The 19,746-nt window shown below is 39.7% G+C and overlaps 2 protein-coding genes across 3 annotated transcripts in view; one reads left to right on the top strand and one right to left on the bottom strand.

Moving 5' to 3' along the window:
- Positions 1-1,886: 1,886 nt before the first annotated feature.
- TFB2M (transcription factor B2, mitochondrial) lies at positions 1,887-12,487 on the bottom strand. The gene is made up of 8 exons (XM_071429244.1): positions 12,111-12,487; positions 11,193-11,281; positions 10,119-10,272; positions 9,541-9,689; positions 7,882-7,971; positions 5,585-5,647; positions 4,180-4,331; positions 1,887-2,849 (listed from the first exon to the last, which is right to left on the bottom strand). Exons 1-8 carry the CDS (start codon positions 12,412-12,414, stop codon positions 2,663-2,665), a joined length of 1,188 nt encoding a protein of 395 aa, XP_071285345.1. The 5' UTR covers positions 12,415-12,487; the 3' UTR covers positions 1,887-2,662.
- The window catches only part of CNST (consortin, connexin sorting protein), a 46,885-nt gene continuing 39,620 nt past the window's right edge, over positions 12,482-19,746 (top strand). The window contains exons 1-3 of one of the 2 annotated variants that reach the window (XM_071429213.1): positions 12,482-12,664; positions 14,394-14,490; positions 16,754-16,775. In XM_071429213.1, the coding sequence (XP_071285314.1) occupies positions 14,488-14,490; positions 16,754-16,775 (25 nt within the window). In that variant the 5' untranslated portion in view covers positions 12,482-12,664; positions 14,394-14,487. The remainder of the gene's footprint in view (positions 12,665-14,393; positions 14,491-16,753; positions 16,776-19,746) is intronic. The other variant, XM_071429221.1, reaches the window with a different exon arrangement.

Here is a 19,746-nt window from a genome sequence, read left to right on the forward strand (position 1 = left end):
ATATACTGGTGCTTTAATAGGGAATGCCAAACACCATTTTTGGGCAGCTCCTCAAAAAAACTGGAAGAGTGAGAGCAACACTTAAAAGTGTTCTACTAGATAGCGCATCACATGTGGTTCATCTTTCAGAGGTTGACGTATTAAATCAGTCTTGAAGAAAAAAAGTTACACAAAGGAAACAAATACAAATAGTACAGCATTGGTTAAAAACTGTCATCTAATTGCAGGGATTCCATACTGTTGTCTCCTTATCACAAAAGTTTCATACCTTCTTGTCTCTTGAGCTGCTCCTCCAAGCACTGACTCTTTTCTTCTTCACAAAACAGCCAACTGATTCCAGTTTCTTCTCAACCAGCCACCCCACTCTTTTATAGAACTCTTCTTCTCATCGGTTACAACTGTGGCCTGTTAAAGTCAGGCCTGTTCCTAATCTTTGCTAAGTGGCCCAGCTGCAACTCCTTAGGGGTAAGATTACTTTCTACATTATCTTTATTTTCTTATATTCTATCCCCCTACAAAAAATGGTAACAGAAATGTATGACAAGTCTTTATGTACAGTTTAAATTTTGAAAGTGAAGTGAAAGTTCAACATTATCCTACAAAAGCTAAAATCCTGCAACTGTAGGAATTACTAAGTGGATAGCATAAATTAATCAAATATACAGACCTACCTAATTTTCACTCCCTGTGTATTTATTCATATACAATAGCCGTTTTCACATTTTCAATCTTTTCCATGAATACTAAAATCACTTTTATAATGGCAGGCATTTCTCTTTTCATTTCATGTTTGTGATCAGGGCTAAACATTCCTTACACTTAGCCTTAATGGTGCATTTCTGTTGAGCAGTAAATCTCATTTCAAGTCCCCAGTTATGCAATATTTCTTCCACTTACAGACTCCTGCTGCTAGTCTGCATTGGATGATTAAGTGCTGCTTTGCAACAGTATCAAAATAAAACAAATTTCTTTTTCTCAGTTCGTGTTTGAAATGTTATCAGCACACAGTTGAAGAAATTTATTTAGACAGTGGTGGTCTTACATTTCATGTATAGAACACTTCTCCTGGTACGTTGGAGGTGTAAGACATCTTGCTGCAACAAGAGCAAGGTGTTATGATTCAAGGTGAGGAGGGGGAATCAGCCCAAGAGACACAGCAATCTTGTAGACCAGTAGATAAGAGAGTTACCATCTGATGAGACTGGAAAAGGTGGAATTGCTTCTGTTAATGCAAGGTTGCCATTCACTGACAATTAACAATGACTATTTCTGAAACAGTCAGAGATGTAAGCAGAAAGGAAGCCTCAAATCTTGACAACCTGCACCAGAACACCAGCAAGGCTCTGAGGCAGACTGCAAATTAAGCCTCAGCCTTTCCAGGAGTTTAATTGTAATACTACAAAAGCTCAGCAGCAGCTTCAAGAAGAAGCTGCAGCCTAGCTAGCAGAGTGAACTGAGGCTGCTCAAAGTCACTTTGTCATCTGCAGCCAGAACTGCAGGAGGAAGACAGAGATGAATGCTTATCACATCTATACCTCACTCTAACCTTAATAAATACAATTCTGTTTGCATTGTTTGGGGCACTGCTGTTATCCACAGCCTGAAAATAGCTCAGCCTTCACTAAGATGGCATTTTATAAAGTAGTGCTTTGCTAAAGAAGTGTATTTTTTACCACAGCTCTTTCTAGAGGGTACAATATACAACCAGTACAGAACCAGTACAACCTCTCAGCATTGTTGAACAACAACAGAAAAGTTACATGGCAAGACAGAGAAATTGGGAACAGGTTGCCTTACAGAGTACTATAGCTAAAACCAGAATTTTAATAGCATATGGTTTTGAGTAATTTTTTGTTACATGTATTTACACATTAAAAATATTGGCAAAGGTTTCAAATAAGAGGATTTTATTTTTTAAAAAATAATTTATACAGCACTGAATATTCTGATGACTTTCAGACGTAAAATAATCCCCATACACATGTAGGTGTTTGTGTATTGTATTACAAACTGGTACGTGTTGCCCCTGCTATTTTCAAAAGAAATAACTTTTACAACTTTTCCTCAGGGATATCACAACCTTTATTTTAAGCAACTCTCAGATAATATTTTATCACCCTGTCATTATGTTGTCTTCTATTAACATACCACTATTCATTTATTAGCATTTATTGACTTTAGGCTGCAAATTCAGAAAAGCAGACAATGTTGCAGGCTCAGTGGTTGTTAAGACCTTTGTATTCTGTGAATCTGTCAAAAGGGCATCCAAATCATTAAGCACTAAAATAAAAACCAAACAAATAATAATTTGGTCTGGTAATTTTTTTCAAATGTTGTAAATACACAGCAACAGTGTAACAAAACATTGCATTTAAAGTGGTACATCCAAAAGTAGCACGAGCTAATACGCTCCTGCAAAAGTTGCAAAGCTTGTCCATTGCAGATAGGATTGTGTGCAAAGCTTGTCCATTCCAGATAGGATTGTGAATGATAACTGTGAATTCATTACTTTCATCCTAAGTAGAAGGGCTCTTGTTAATTGCTAAATTTTTCCTGTTTGGACAGGAAGTCATCTAGCTAACAGTATCTCCGATTTTATTTAAATCACTTTTTATCAAAGGAATCTTCCAGAAGCAAAAGTGATCTTCCAAAAGCTTTAGATTTATAAGTTCATGGTCCTTGTACTTGCCAAGACTTCATCATGGAAGAAGGTCTCAGCAAACAAATCGGAGTTTTGCAAAGCCTCGAAAAGACGCTTATAGTCTTCTGGATACAAGTTACACATTGAAGCATTTTTGGGAATTTCTAGTGCTTTCAGTAATGTGTCACTATTGTCCAAGCTCCAGGAACTGAAACAAACAAAACAAAATCATAAGGGAGCATTTCTTTCTGTGAAAAATTAAAAAGCAAGAAACATTATCTGAAGGTCCACTCTTTCATAGCCTCTAGAGGAAGCTAACCTCTTCTTGCAACACACTTTCAATCCATACTGCAAACAGGAAGAAACCTCTGTTATTAAAACACATCAATAGCAAATAAAGCCCCCAGCACACACAGACAATACCAAACCACACAAACCTCCTCATTACAGGACAGGTACTTGCTCTCCTTCATCCACCCTAAATTCATAAGTCAGTAACAGGCGTTACAGTCTAAAAAGGGTGCTTCAGTGCTGGAGAAATTAAAGCCAAGGATGACTCAGTATAGCATCCTTGGTGATGCTTACTAGTGACTTACACCTCCCAGGTATTTTCTTCTACACCTAAACAGATGGATCCACCCTCCCTCCCATCTACATCTTTGCTATGAAAGCTATACTTTTATAAATGTGCACATACATTAACTATTTCCCAGACAGGAAAAAAAGTGTATAAATACACAGAAGATGCATATTAGAAGCCTTCAACTTCCTGGCTGAAGGATCAAGTGGAGATGAGGTATACCACTGAGCTTTAAGAAGGAAATCCATTAAGGCTCTTTCCACTTGTCTTTCTAAGACAGTTACTGGAATTTAGTAGCTTATTTTTTCTCCCTTTCTGGAAATTAACTTTCATAACCTACTATCAGCAAATGAGAAGTATATTCATTATTTTCATCAGCAAGGAGTCAATGCTTTCCAGACTGTGAACACCTTCCATTTCTGGGAAACAGAAATCTACTGATCATAAAGAAACATGAATAGCTTGCATAATTGGTAAAGTCTAAAACCTAATTTTTTAATTAGGTAACAGGCATTTGAGGACATCCCCATTCCACCTTCTATAACCTTCAGCTGTTTTCATTAGTGTGACTTTGATGTCTGTTGTAAGCTGGATCTCTTTCAGCTTTTAATTTCTGTACCTGCAAAACTCTTGGTGGCTTTATTATTGTATCTGTAAAGTACGTGAAAACTTCTTACAGATACATGACCTAAGCTCCATTGGAGATACAGGAATTACTGCACATATATATTCTAAATGCTTTCCAACCTTCCTGACAGGAACAGTCTCCAAAACACTGTATAGCAGGTTGCATAATAAAATCTTCTATTATACATGTTGATAATTAATTAAAAATTAATTAATGAGGGTTTTTTATAAGGTAGTACTTCATCTGCAAATAAATACTGCTTTGCGAACATATTTTAATATTTTCATGTATTTCTCTGAAGTATAAAAATTGTAATTCTTTCTTACTTACTTTAATCTATCAGTAAGTTTAGACTTAGGTTTAGCAAAGGACTGTTTCACCATGAAAATAAAGGTAGATGCATTTGAGGGCTTCAAGCCTCCTGTAAATAGATTTTGCTGAGGAGTCAGTCGTACCAAACAGAAATGGTCATTTGGCAGCCGCTGCAAGAAAAACAGAGCAAGTCACTGAAGAAATCACTTTTTAAGACAGTATCTATCTTAAGCCAAGAGTTTAATCTTTGTCACCGGTAACATTTCTTATTAAAAGTCTTAACAAGATGATTTCATCGGCAGATGAGGCTTCACCTCCCTGTGCCTCAAACAGAAAAGGAAATAGAAAACAAAAGAAACATAACTATCACTTGGGATTTATGTCCATATTTTTAAACTGGACTTTCTTAGTTGAAATGAACAATACAGGCTTGATGTGATTTTGCAAACTATTGTATTTCCATACAATATCTTGCATTGTATTCCCATACTATGCAAGATATCAGACCTGCCTTTTATATATAAAGACGGAATTACCAGAGTGTAACACAAAGACATTATTGCAACATGAAGAAGTCACAAAACTGGGACAAAGTGGAGTCTTCAAGGGAAATAAATGTACTTCTGTATTGGCAGCAATGGATATATTAGATCTGACATCTGTACTCCTGAAGTTGTCCTGGTACATCTTGTATAGCCCACCTGATGGGCCTCTCCACATGGCTTTCCAGCAACACAAAGCATGTAAGGCATACCCAGTCACTTACATATTACAGAAGAATTGCAAACTACACTCAATACAGCACCACAGCAGTTTTCTGGGGAGCTAGACACTCAAAAATATTAAGTAAATGTGCTTTTATATTATCAGAATTAAATAGGAAGATTCTTTTATTATACAAAGGAACATCATTACTTTTCCAAAGGAGGGAAGTAAATAACTTTACACAAGGTATTTCTGCACTTCTCAGATTTTAGTTCAGAGACTCATGCTTTTCTACAATTAACTTGCACATTAAATCTACAATAGACATGTGAATAACTATTTTAACCAAAACCAGCAGCATACTGATTGTGTTATTAACTGTGGTAACACTTGTTTTGTTCAAGCAGGTAGATGTAACTTTCTCTGTTACATCAGCAGGTACATCAGTAACTTTCTCTGAAAAATACTTTACCTATTCATATTCCTTTATGCTGTTTACTCACTATATTTTTTCTCCATCTCAGACAATAAAGATACTAGTTTATTTCAGTTTCCAATTCTTCACTCCACTTTTGATGAATCTCTATGCTGCCCTAAATTTTAATTAGAACAGTTCTTAAAAAACACATCTGTAAATGCTGCTATAAAGTTACTTTAACCTTTCATTAAAAGTAGTTTAGCTGTATCTTCTGAAGAAAAATATATACAACAATCTTACCCCAGCTTTTGGTATCGCCAGTCCCCCATTTTTCAAATTGGTTGCAAATGAAGACCAAGGTTCCTATGGGAGGAAGCAAATGCATTATGTATTATGGAATTAAAGTGTTTTGTTAGAATAGAATAGACTATTTCAGTTGGAAGGTACCTATAGTGATCATCTAGTCCAATAGCCTGAGCAATTCAAGGCTGGCCAAGCTACAGCATTTTATAAAGGGCATTGTCCAAATGTTCTCTTAAATGCTGACAGACTTGGGGCATTGGCCACCTCTCTGGGAAGCCTGTACCAGGGTCTGACCACCCTCTCCCTAAAGAAGCACTTGCTACTGCCAAGTCTAAACCTCCCCTGACACAGCTTTGAACCATTTCCATATATCCTGTCAGTGGATACCAGGGAGAAGAGCTCAGCACCTCCCTCTCCCCTTCCCCTCCTCAGGAAGCTGTGGAGAGCACTGAGGTCACCCCTCAGCCTCCTTTGCTCCAAACAAGACAAGCCCAAAGCCCTCAGCTGCTCCTCATGGGACATTCCTTCTAGTCCTTGAACTGGTTTTGTTGCTGTCCTCTGGATGCACTCAAGGCCCTTCATATCCTTTTTAAATTGTGGGGCCCAGAACTGCCCAAGTCTTTAAGGTGAGGCTGCACCAACGCTGAATTCAGTGGACAATCAGCTTTCTTGACCAGCTGATGATGCTGTTTGAGGCACCCAGGGTGCAGTTTGCCCTCCTGGCTGCCAGGGCACACCCTGCTGACTCAGACTGAGCTGCTGCCAGCAGCAGCCCCAGGTGACCAGTGGCCAGCCAGGTGTAGCCCAAATCAGCCCTCTGAGCTCTGCCCTTCAGCCAGTTCTCCACCCAGCACACCCTGAACCTGCTCATCCCACAGCTGGACAGCTTTTCCAGAAAGATGCTGTGAGGGGCAGTATCAAAAGCCTCCCTAGAATCCAGAAAAAATTGCATCCACCATTTTCCGTTCATCCACTGGGCAGGTGACCTTATCACAGGAGGGTGTCAAATGGGTTAAACAGGACTTTCCTTTGTGAACCCATGTTAGCTGTGCCTGATGAGTGCATTATTCTTCAAATGCCTTTCAGCAGTACCCAGCAGACTCTGGTACTCCCTAATGGTTGCAGGTGCTGAGGTTTGACAAACCAGTCTGTAGTTCACTGAGCCTTCCCTCACATTGTTCCTTGTAGGAGGATGTGGAATAACACTGGTCTGCTTCAGTCAGCAGGGGCCTCCCCAGACCCCCAAGACCTTTGGTACCTGATCAAGAGAGGTCCTGCCATAGCTTCACTGGCTCCTCAGTACTCTGGGGTGAATTCCATCAGGCCCCAAGGACCTGAGAACATTCAGCTGATACTGCTGGTCCCTTCTGCCTCCATAAATGGAAAGTCACAGTTCCCACACTCATGGTCCTTTTGCTCAGGGGGCCAGGCTGCCCAAGGCTTGTCAGTATTATTAAAGACTGACAAAAAAGAGACATCAAATGCCTCCATTTCCACTTTGTCCCTGTTAGTCAGGTGGCCTCCCTCAAAAAGTACTATTCTTCAACTTCCTAATATTTACCTTAATGTATACCTTGTAGTATAAGGTATTTGGAAGACAATGGATAGTGAAACCTTATTTTAGATTAGGAAAACATTTAAACTAGGACAGTAGGTTCTTAGAAAAATGGAGCACAAAGATAAATCTGAAAAGCATTAACTAACTGAAAGTTGATGGCCACGTGCACACGGGGAACTGGGGAGACAACATTAAAAAAATTTTTAAAACTAAACCACAGCATGTTTCACAAGGTAAGGAGGTACTGACTAGTAGGAGAAGCAGATTTGCTTGGAACATTAAAGCACCAAGACTCAAACAAATTTCTACTGAACACAGCTTAGGAAGTCAAAAGCATACATGATGGCAAAATTTGGAGGATATAACAAAGAGCAGACTATGACAAATTGGAAAAACAGAATTCTAATTTCACACAACCATTAGCAAAATGGAAAAGGTTTATCTGGTGTGTAAACATCTTTTTTTATCTACTAGAATCTGAGAATAAATGTTTTTGAATACAATGGCTTGCAGTGAAAACACTGACATCATAGTGAATAACAATGTTGCTTAATTGAAAGAGTTTTACACAAAATATGAAAATATGGTTTAGCTTTTTACAAAAGTTTTTAACAGCTCTCCAACTGATTTAAACATCAAATTAGCTTCCAGTTAGTTTGCAACGGTAAACCATTATAAACCCTTTTGCATGTCCATACACAGCTTTAGGCCATATCAGCTGGTACAAAACTCTTACCTTATGCAGTAGTTCAATTTCATACCCTAGTTGTGCAAGTACAGTAAGTGCTTGATAAATCTTTGACTTCCCAGGCTTTGCTGTTAATACCTAAAAAAATGGCAAAGAGCAAGCATTTTTGTTGCAAGAACCAAGACTGTGTATTATCTAAGCAAAATCCACATATATATATAAAAAACAGTAAGAAATTCAGTTAAGTCTAAAATTCCATTTGTGCTATTTTAATTTATCTTGTGAGAAGACAGAGCTAGAACACGTAATATTTGAAATATTTCTTCATGGCACATATTTGGATAACCGAACTATGTATGAATCCCCAGCATATATTTTCTGGTTCCTTTTAAGGCAGAGAAGTTTCACACAGAAGAGAAAGAAGGATCAGATTTCATATAACAACCGCAACTTTGGCAGAGTTATCAGTTTGCACTGATAAGATAAAATTCCCAAGAAGACACACAAAGCAGAGTTAAGTGAAACATCAGGTGACTGCACTGAACATTAAGCGACTTGCAGAGTCATCATCCTGATCAATGTTACAAATCAAACAACTCTTAGGGCAAGGAAAAAGAAAAGCTTGTTATTATTCTCAAAAAGAGCAAGGAAAGAAATAAATTGTAGCAGGGAGATTTAACTTTGTGTAATAGATTAACACAGCCTTGTCATATGATAAAAAAAAGAACAACCAAGAAAAAGGAGTAAACAATGTCTAGTTAAAGAAGGTCCCAATAGCTTTTACTACACACCTCTTACGTAACAGAGTTCACATTATAAACAGAAAAGTTAATTAAAAAAAAAAAAAAAAAAGAAACAGGGATTACCTTAAATGAATAGGCTGCCCTGTATTTAGTAAAACATCTGACCATTAAAACATACCATACAAGTGGGTATTTCAGTGGTGTCCAAACTGTCATTTCACAGAAGAATATACTTAAGACATTTAATTTTTTCAGTGGGGTGGTAGATACAATACTGGTTGTGGAAGGACAAGGACCTGGAAGTCCTTGTCTATTTCAAGTAATTAAAGGTTTATGACTCTGTACAAACCTCCCAGTTTCATGGTGGCAGGGGGAGACAAAAAGAAGCCATCCTTGAAGTATAAGTAAAGTTCTAGAGCCTTGGGACAGCATAAATTAGGAATATGCAATCCAGAAAAGGCTCTGCACCTTAGTTTACAGAGCATTAATAAAAAGGAGTGTAAATCATTAGATATTGACTCTATTATTTTCAGTACTGCATTCATAACAATTCAAGAGGACAAGTGCATCTCACTGTATTGGTATTTAGTGACTTCACTTGTGTTTTTGTGTTTTGAATTCAGTCTCTGTTAACTACTACCTGCAACTAGTAAACAAACTTTTTGCAAAAGCATGGCACAGAACTTAATCACCTCACAATTTACAATGGAAAGCAGCTAGTCTGCTGCTGCATATACTTCTCAAGGACCAGTCTTCACAGTTTTAAGATCTGTGGTTAAATGACAACAGAATGTTTCTTAATAGGGCTATCACAGCATAAAGCAAACAAGTAGGAAACCAACAATACTTAAAAATTCTGGTAGGAAAAAAATTCACTAGCAAAAACCCTAAGTACTCAATATAAATGAGTTTGTGGTCTATGAAGCACTACACCTTCATTACCTGTAAAATGCCTTGCACATACCGTATACTCTTTTTCACTTATAAAGAGGTTGAGTTCCACTCTTCCGTATCTGTATATGGAACTGCATTCATACATGGCGAAAAGAAGTCTCCAAAGTCTGTTTCTTTCCAACTGCTGTGGTACGATTCCAAAAACTTTCAAAGGAACATCTGTTTCCCACAATAGCAAAAGTATCTTTAAAATTGTGCAGTATGTATTAGACAATCTCATTAATTCTAATGTCTAAACTACAAAAAACTAAGAGAAGGACGTCTGTGAGTTCATGTTGTTCAAGAATGAATACAATTCAAGCCTTAGTCAAAGCTAAGCTCAGTTTGCGTTAGACAAAAACTTCAAATGACAAGAAAATACCGAATTATCTGATATTGCCATGGGATGGGAGGGGTGGTTCTGAAGCTATCATGATTCTTAAGCAAAGCTGAAATGTAGAAAACAGCATCTAATAATCCAGCATGGGTATTTAAGAGAACATATATCTCAAGGAAATCCCAAAGTTTTTGCCAAACTGCCTATGCACCCTTCAAACATGTGTGTTGGTAACATGTGGGATTGTAAACATACATACATTGTAAACATACCTGCCCTCCAAGGAACTGCTGCTACACCCAGGGTTTCAAAAAGTTTTTCAGAAGACACAGCAGGTGGTTTCAAAGCTCCCTTCGCCATAGGATCCATTCTGAAGAAGTCACCATGAATCACCTTTAACTGCCCATCCAGGCTACTCTCTAGGGACTGAATAAAAATAACTTTAGTTGAAGAAATCTGGATGTCGTAACTAGTTTTGCAAAACACCCAACCCAAACAAAAAATGCATTCAAGCACTACCTAAAATTATTACCCGGTCAACAAGAGTCAAACCTCAGAGCTGCTTCTTACAGATGATAAAAAGAACAGCTTCTTTCTTTCAGCTGATAAAAATAATTGCCCCCTTCACTGGGAAAGGCATTTTGATATTTTTTGTGCTGTTCAACTTGAGCTTTAAACCACATCCTTAAATTTGTAAGATGTTTTCCAATGTTTTTAAAAAAACATATGATAAGGAAATTGCTCCTTTCAACAATCTGAAACTAAAATTCTTCATATCTGTGGAGAGGATACCTTTTGTACACATTTTAAGTCAGGTGAGAGTCATTGGTTCCAAACCAGTAATGCAAACCTTCTAGAGCAACTTCTGCAGCTCTGTGTCTGACCCCCTCTGACCCCTTTGAATCCATGCAAAGCCCAGGTGAGCAGCAGAGGACAACACATGTGTCAATTGTAGGAAAACAGATTAAATAAAACTGTGAGATAATCAGAATAAGTAAGAATATTTTTACAGATATTTTACAGCTTCTTACAGAAGTCTTGCTTAAACATAAACTTCTATAATGACTCCGATCAGTTTCAAATTTATGCATGAAATTTCACTTATGCATAGAAAGACTATGTATGAACTTGAATTCCTACGTACACAAAATGCCAAATTAATTTAAAAACATTCTGCATTTGTGATGTACAATGCCAAACTATATACTGTTATTAGGCATTATGTCAGATGTTGCAAGTAACAACCACTGTCTAATTCCTTTTTGATCCAACAATTACACAACAATTTCAGCTGTCATTTTCCCTTTAATTTTGTTTTAGAAACATGCACTGAATCAAAAGTGTACCTGTAAGTCTATAAGAAAATCTGAGTTACTTTCCAGAGCTACCACTCTAAAACCTGCATCAAGCAGAGATTGAGTCAAAATCCCAGGACCTGAGTAGGAAAAAAACAAAAAAAAAAATTTAAAAAAAAATTAGGATTGCATTTTTGTTTCTAAGTGATTACCTTTATGATTTTTCCAACACAACACTTGGGACATATCACCTTCAACAGGAGATAGCTTGTGTTTGTTAAATACACTTCAAAACAAGAGTTAGAGAAATGATTAACAGGCAGCCTGCCCGAGATTTCTCACCGAATTACACTGAGCACAGTATTACAATTAGATACTGGCAGGACTGGAGATAACGTTTTGAATATTTCCATTACTTTTTCTCCTGCCAACTGAAATATACTGTGAAACCTTACCCATATTATCTTTAAAACACATTCTGCAGAAATGTAAACAAAAAAAACCCAAACCATTAGGTAACTGCAGAGGATCTGCCATAGCCCATAATCCTGGGTGTGCTTTTACTCATAAAGTTCGCCTACAAGACCACAGCATTACCTGGCAGAAAATGCCATCTCTGGTCACTCTACAGCAAAGTTTTAACAAGACTGACTCAGGCCTCCAGACTGCACCCTCACTCATTCCCCAAGCTCTGCATAAATGCACCCCCAGGCACACCCCGGGGCCCGCACCCACATGTCCCGGGAAGGTGCCGGGGCGCGGGTCCGGGACATCCCCCGGCCGGGATTCAGGCCGGGACATCCCGGACCGCAGCGCAGCTGCCACCCCCGCCCGAGATGCCGGGAGAGGCACGGCCCCAGCCCCTTCCCGCAGCGGGTCCGGGCTGCCGGCAGGGCCGGTGGCGAGGGCGGCAGCTCGCACTGACCCTCCCAAGGTCACTGGGGCGCGCCGGAGCCTGGGGCAGCTCACCGGGCGCGAACTCGAGCAGCAGGGGCTGGGGGCCGGGGCCGGAGCCGGCTCCGCCCTGCAGGCAGCGCCGCACGGTGCGCGCCAGCCGCGGGCAGTCGATGAAGCGGCGGACCACGAGGCTGCTCCGCTGCTCCTTACGCACCAGCCGCTTCTCCTTCGCCGGCTCCGCTACCCGCAGGGACGGGTACTGCCGCCCCGCCGTCACCCAGCACGGCGGCAGCCCGCAGAGCAGCGGCCGCAGCAGCCCCGCGGCCAGGAGGCGGCCGCAGCGCGCGGCGCCCGGCGGGGCCCGGCCCGCCAGCATCGCCGCGCCGCCCGCGCCGCGCTCCCCGCTCCGGGTGCGTGATCGCCGCGGCAACCGGGGCGTCACTTCCTCCTCTGCCCGGCCTCTCCAGCGCGCTTCCGCTCCGCCGGCGGAGGGCTCTCCGCCCGCCGCCCGCCCTCTCTATGGTGCCCGCCCCGCACCGCCGGCAGCCTGCGGCAGCACCAGCCCCCGCGCCTCCACGCCATGCCGGCTGGCGGGTCCCGGCCGCCCGAGCCGCCGCGGAGCTGAGGTGAGCTGACAGCGGCTTATCCGCAGGGGGAGGAGGAAGGGAAGATGCGATGCTTCCCCGGTGCCGCGCACCGCCGCCGCCTTCTGCTTGTGTCGGCCGCCACCGGGCGCTCCAGGGCGGGCTAGGGCCGCCGGGCGGGCGGCGGGAAGGAGCCGGTGCCGGGCGGGCTGGGCCGGGGTGGGCAGGCGGCGGTGCCGCGGCTCCCGGCCCCGGCGCGGTGCCCCCGGAGCCGAGCTCGGGCAGGGCTGGGCTTGGGAGGGGGCTCGGGCCGGCGGGCAGCGCTGTGCCGGGCGCCCGTGGAGCGATGTGTGTGCTCCGTGTGTCGGTGGAGTCCCAGGAGCTACGTATTTAGTTTGAGGTTTGCCTGGGTGTTTCACGGGAGTCTTTGATCTCCGCGTCTGCAGCTAAATAGTCACTTCGGGACTCGGTTGTTTGTGTCGCCCTGCCGCTCTCAGCAGGTGCAGGATTCTGCTCCGGCCGATCTCCGGCATCGCTCCTTGCCGGCTTCTCTCTGCTCCATACCTTGTTGCAATTACGGTTTAGGCGAAACCTGTCATTTTCGATAGCAGTGACGTTGTCCTTTCGGCAACGTCCCCAATGCCTGAAGGAGAAATAACTTCAGGATCATCTTCAAGACGTTGTCAAGTTTTGCCAAACTGGAGTTCATCCTTCAGGGATGCTGTGCCAAAACCTGTCAGTGGCAGGAGGGTGGCCGCAGTGTGATGGGGGAAGGGAGAGAGAATCCTTCCAAACGTGTTTCCCTGCTCCCTGCCTCGTTTGTGCAGAAGGCAAGAGAGATCTGGCAATCACAGCGTACACCTGGTCTTCAAATTAATGGTTTAGAAGTAGACTTTCTGTATGGTTTCCTGCAAATTGGAAATTAATTTCATGTATCTTGTTTCTCTGCTTGTGAATTGAGAAATTGACACTTCCCTACTTACTAAACAAAGTCGTTTTGTCGAGAAATTGACACTTCCCTACTTACTAAACAAAGTTGTTTTGTTTGGTATATCACTCAAAAACAGATATTGGGATAGAAAATTGTGCCTTTGTTGTTGTGTTTTGGGGGGACCTACGTGTGGCATTCTGGGCTGAATTTAGAAAAATGCCTTAGCAAATGCAGCAGTCCTTCAACTCTGCAATTTATTTTTAAGTACTCAGCTTTTTTATACTGAGTGCTGTAATAGTTTTCCCTGTGCCTTAAGGGAAATGGACAGATTGTTCTGCTGGATGATGGGATAGACCTCAATCCATTTTTAAACTGGACTTTATGTTTTAATAGCTTTTTCCCTCTCTTACTAATTAGTCTGATAATTCAGTAATTTGTAGGACTTTTAGAACATCAATCAGAACTTGGTTTTCTTAGAGCAAGTGTCTAGTAATGTCCTAATTCAGCATTCCTTATCAAAATTTATTGACAGCTATGGCCACAGACAAGTTAGCTATAATTTTAAGCTCAATTAATGAATTTTGGAAGTTTTCGTTGTCAGTTGGAGGACTCAGGAGTGCTAGGGTCATCTTTGAATGGGCTGTTCAGAGCAACTGAGATTATTCAAAGGAGTGTTTACTAATAGAAGCCAAATGACAAAATGCCCTGACAAGTCTTCATATACTACAAATTATACACTTTTCTTCACGACTTTATTTATTTTAGCTTACTACTTGCCTGGATGAACCACATGTCTCTGTGGGCTAAACTCATGGTTTGATTTTTTTTCCTCCCTGCTAGAACTGCTAGATATATGCTGAATCTTTCATGCATAAAGGACTACCTCTTTATGACCTGGTCATTATCTTTGACAAACTGATGAAACCATAGGAAAATGGTAAGATTTTAACTTTTTAAAAATTTATTTAGAAATTACAATGTAGAAAATGGTTTAATATATTGAAGTGTATCACAGGGAGACTTGAACAGTTATTTTTACATTATGGTTGATTGAGATACATGTTTTCTAGTTTAATCCAGCTATCACCACATGCAAATATTTGAATTTACAGTCTTACCTCATACAGCCTTATGCCTTTGTAATTTATGTGCATTGTTGAGTGCTCTGGAATTGTTCCCTTCTAATTATTGTTTCCTGAAATAAATCAGAAGGAATCAAGAGGGTTACCTGTTCTATTGGATTCCAGTATATGCTTGAACCAAAAGGGCTCATTAGTTATATGGGTCAAAAGGATAGTAAAGAGATTTGATTTTTTTTTTCAATGGTTCTAAATACCTTTTGCATTTACCTTTATTTGGCTCAATTCAAAGCTTATTTTTCAAGTTAATATTATAGCATTAGTGTTTTAGTATTATTTTGCTATGTTGTAACCACTTAGCCATAGTAAATATTGGCAGTCGTTTCTAAGGGTGAAAATTGCAGACATACCTGGATCTTGATCTCAATTTTTCAAACTCTTATGCCCATGCCTCATTTTAAGTATAAGTTTGGCAGAATTTCTGTCTTCCACAAAAAGAACCTGATGAGTATGTCAATGGAAATTTGTATGATGGTATTTTTTCCTTGTCCTCCTATTGGATACTTGTCTCCTCTAAGGACTCAGAATACAGATTAAGTTTGAAAGGTTTACATGTTACCAAATACCACCTCTAATGTGACTTTTAGAAAAAGCTTTCAACAGAAATGAAAGAAGCTCTTACAATAGAGCTGAAAGAATCACTTAAGCCTATTTGCTTCAGTAATGTGAAAATAAAATAATCTGCTACATGCTTGAGTTGACAAAAATGTCTCTGCTTTGCTGAGATGCAGGATGCTGCAGAATTCATTTATTTTGTTAAGCATACTTGAATAATTTTGTTGTAATGCTTGGTTGGTGACCAAGGAAAATAGTAGAAGGAGTGGTAAGAGATTTTTTCAAAAGTGCTCTAAGCTCTGCACACTCAGGAAAAGAGTCTCTAGGAAGAATTACTTTTTTAAAATCTACCAGAGAGTAGCCTCATTCTTTTGTCATATTTTCTTGCCATTGCTGTCCCCTGCTCCAATCCCATATCTGCACAAAGGAAATCTCCCAAGAACTGAAGTGGCATGTAATCCCATGCCACAATCTGGTTTGAGATCCAGTGAGTTTGCAGCCTGTGGGTTGTGTTGGACGTCTTCCTTTGAAGTGAGATCTGTCTTTATAAGGAGGTCAGGCAGTTTTGTATTTAGAGTTGTTACGGTCTATAAACCTTAACTTACTGCTTTCCTACATGTCCTCTGTTGACAATTAAAAATGGCTTGACATTTGGATGGGGGACAGTGGCTAGGGAGTGGGGGGAGTTTTGCAGTTTGGCCAAGCTATTAGTAGCAAGGGAAATTAGAATCCAAGGTTCCTTGGACGCTCGCCTGCTCCATGTGACAATGTAGATTCCAGCCTAGTGCTGAAAACCTGGTTAATAGGGAGTTGCTGTCCATTAAAAGTCTGTTAGATCAATTGTGCAGATCACTGGAGAGTGACTGCCTAGGTACCAATTAAGTGAAACTATCAAGTCAGTTCTCCTTTGAGATAGTTTCTGAGCACTAGGTGTGAAGTCATGTATGCTAGAATAAGCTTATTTGAATAAAAAAGTTAAACCACTCCTTTGCTATTTTTCTTATGTAATACCGTGCTGTTTAATACGAAAGCTTTTTCATACCAGGTGCAGATTGACTTTGCAGCCTTACAAACATTGCAGCAAAGTTCACAGCTGACAAAAGAACCATTCAGAACAAAAGTAAACATTTTTAAAATTATCTGGTGCCTTGAATTCTGTCCCTGTTGATGCTAACAACAGTGTCCATGTTTTATTTCCCTTCTAATGAACACTAAGCAATATTTTTGACATTTTTAGTGGAGGGGTGAAGGGTTTTGTAGTGTGAAGATGGTTGCGTAAGCTGTGTGTTATAAGGCATTTTGGCAGGGTTACAAATTTCTCACTCTGTACTTTGTCTGTGTGTACAGAGAATCTCAGTCCCTAGGGCTATCAATCTGGCATCTTTCATCAGCACTAAATTTACTGCAAATATTTTTTGTGTGCATGCAAAAAAAAAGGCTCTATTAAACCTTTGTGGGGAGGAGTGAAAACACTCAATAGATACTTTTTCTCTTTATTTCTCTCAGAATTTCTCTTCGCTGAATTCTGGTGAGCATGTTCTGCTGACTTATATTCACTCAGTATGTGTTTGTGTGTCTATCTCATCATAAGTCTTTATCCAGAAGGCTTTTGAAATGTTGCCTTGCTCAAGAGCCTGTCACACCAAAGATTTTTTTTACTTGTTTTTTTCTTATTAATCTACTTACAATATAACTGTGATGTCTTTGAAACTGTCTGGCTAACTGATAAGGAAAGTGAAATGCTGCTAGTGCCAGAGATTCCTGTAGACAAATTTTGCTGTCTTGTGTGCTTGCTTTTTAGGAACAGAGCTGCTTAGCTTGAGTGTGAAGTTTTTTCCACTGCTGTTCCATTACGCTGCTCCACCTGTCCCAAGTGAATTGCTAATGTGTGGCCTTAGAATGTGAGCTTTAGCACTGCTTTTCTCTGTCCATGCCAATGATTTTCTTGGGTTTTTTGTTTGGAACATTAATGTTACACTGGAAGGCAAGTTCAGATTAATTCAGAATAACTTCAGAAAAAGAAAGAACCTAAAACTAATTGTGGTAGTTATTTTATCTTGGTAAAATGAGCACGTTAGGAAGATTTTTAAGTTCACTTGATGAATATGTTACTGAAATAATGTGAAAATTCATAATGTACATGTTGGAGGTTCTTTCTTAATGGTTATAACTTGGAATTTTTTGTGCTTTTAGCCTCTGTGTGAGGGCATGATGATCTTATCATTTCAGACCAGCATTTCATCTGGGCCTGGATCACAATTCAGGTGTTGTTCATTCTGTTTTTACAGTTCTACAGTTGACCTAATTTGGCAAAATAAACAAATTGGGGTGCATCTTGTCCTGAAATTACACGTTTGTCAGTTGTTCAGTAATATTTTGGCATTTTCACTGACTCCTGTCTTTATTTTATAAGGTGACATACACCATGCAGAGCTTACACATTTGATCCTAGGAAGATTGGATCTTAGCAAGAGTTGGCATATAAACTTACTCTTTATCCAATGTTGATTTGGGAGCTGCTTAGTTTCTTACCTGGATTTCTCTTTTTCTCCTGGAAGACTGTTGAAGTCTGCTATGTTAGTACTGAAATATAACATCATTAGCACATGGAGAAGTAATAGTCATTCAGCTTCTCTATGGGCTGTTAAACTTTTTCTGTTATGGAATCATTGAAACAATCTCACTTTGGGTTTTAAGTGAAATTAATTTTTACCACTTTACAGTACTGAGTTTTTGTTAATGTTTGTGGGGATAGTGGGGATTTTGTAATGGAAAGATCTTTTTTAAATAGAAACTACTTAAAGTGTCCTTGATCATAGTTTTTTAAAAAGCTGACCTCAAACAAATTAGATCTCTGTTAACAGGCTCAGGTATTGCAAGCATTCAAATTCTGTAAGGAGAAACTGGTAACTGTGTTCTTCAGAAAACCTCTCTAAGATCTATTAGTCAAAAGTATGTGTAAATTGTTAGAGACAGCTCATATAGCCAATATCTGTTTACACTATTAGAGTTGAAATAAATTTACCATAATAACTTCCTGTTGAAAAGGGGAGAGTTGAAACAGCACTCAAGGCTAAATTCACCACTGGGGTTAAGTAGTTGCAGCTTCATTAACTTCAGTTCAGTTACACCAGTGATTAATTTTTTGAGGGCTGTGATTTGCTTAACATAGATCTCTTACAGCTCATACATGATTACATTCTTGCTCACGCATTTAAGGGCCAAAAGAAGAAAGAAGAAAAAAGACCAGATTAAATGTATTGTACCTCCTTACAGTCCTTGTATGAAATATTTATTTCATAATCTCTCATTGTATTAATCTTTGCTACATCCCTGTGAACTATGTCAGTACTTTGTGGTTAAGAAGTGCAATACAGATGATGTAACAGTGTGATGACTTCATGGAGGAGTTTCAGAGCACAGAAGGGATTTGATCTCATTCATTTGTATCTGACACTGAATAAATAATGTAGAAACTAGACCATCCTTCCTTTTGGAAATATAAGGCAAATAGATGCAAGATTTTAGAAGAGCTGCTGAGTATTCTGATTTTCTAATGATGGCAATTATTAAAGTTCTAACAATTAGCTCTATTCTTAATTAACCTTCTGGTTGGACCTGCAGGCTTGATAACAGAGGATCTGCAAGTATGTAATACTTATGGACAATAATTGTTTCATAACTCTTATGGACAGCTTTCTATCCTACTTGTGGTTGCTTCTGGCCTTGATATGATTTAGGACCTTACTGAATATTTTTTAGTACTAACTTTCTGTGTGTTGATAAGGGCTATAAAACTTGCTTGTCCCTCATCAATATAAAAATTATGGACTTCAGTCTTACTATGAAATGTAATTCTCAGAAAGTCTTGAACATTCTTCTTTCTTCAGTTGGGCAACTTTTAGATAATTGCCTCATTCTTCCTTGGATTTCAAGGGATCTTTTCTGTCATTTCTGCTTTTTCATATATCTTGAAAATTGTTAACTGAGATCATGAGAGTTTTTATATCATATGTTTTTTAGCAACCTCTTATGAGATGGTAGGATCCAACAGCTTTCTTAGGTCCTTGGAAAGTAAAGATTTGGATAAGAGTGAGTTGAGCTGGTCAATTTTCATAAATATAGTCTGTGGATTTGCAGGACTTTTTTTCTTTTTTTGCCTGTAAGGAAAAAGTACCTATCCTAGAAAATATGCATAAATTTGTCTAGTAGGAAGCTTTTCATTTTTGTTATGCTTTGTAATCAAACTTGTGCACATGTTCTGAAGTGTAACAAAAACAAAAATCGTAGAGTTCTTCAATTGGAAAGAAAATTTAAAAATCAAAAAAGGCAAATTACTACTTTTCAGAAGACTTAAAAGGAGGTTCATGCATCCCAAGGCAAGACCAGTTACTCATAGGTTATTCCTGAACAACATTTGTCTAGACTGTTTATAAAAGAGCTGCAATGATGAGAGTTCTCCATTCTCCTAAAGCAGCTTGGTCTACTGCCTCTTCTAC

Source organism: Agelaius tricolor, unplaced genomic scaffold (assembly GCF_023055355.1).
Source record: "Agelaius tricolor isolate 1412-34295 unplaced genomic scaffold, bAgeTri1.0.p SCAF_1, whole genome shotgun sequence".
Classification (NCBI taxonomy): Eukaryota; Metazoa; Chordata; class Aves; order Passeriformes; family Icteridae; genus Agelaius; species Agelaius tricolor.

Bases quoted from the DNA above. Each gene is read 5' to 3' on its own strand.
- TFB2M (XM_071429244.1), bottom strand. From the start codon at position 12,414: ATGCTGGCGGGCCGGGCCCCGCCGGGCGCCGCGCGCTGCGGCCGCCTC. The intron at 7,972-9,540 runs GTATGTGCAAGG...CCATTTTTTTAG, and splicing joins TAAGTGAAAAAGAGTATACG to GTATTAACAGCAAAGCCTGG. The intron at 2,850-4,179 runs GTAAGTAAGAAA...TGTTTGTTTCAG, and splicing joins AAACTTACTGATAGATTAAA to TTCCTGGAGCTTGGACAATA.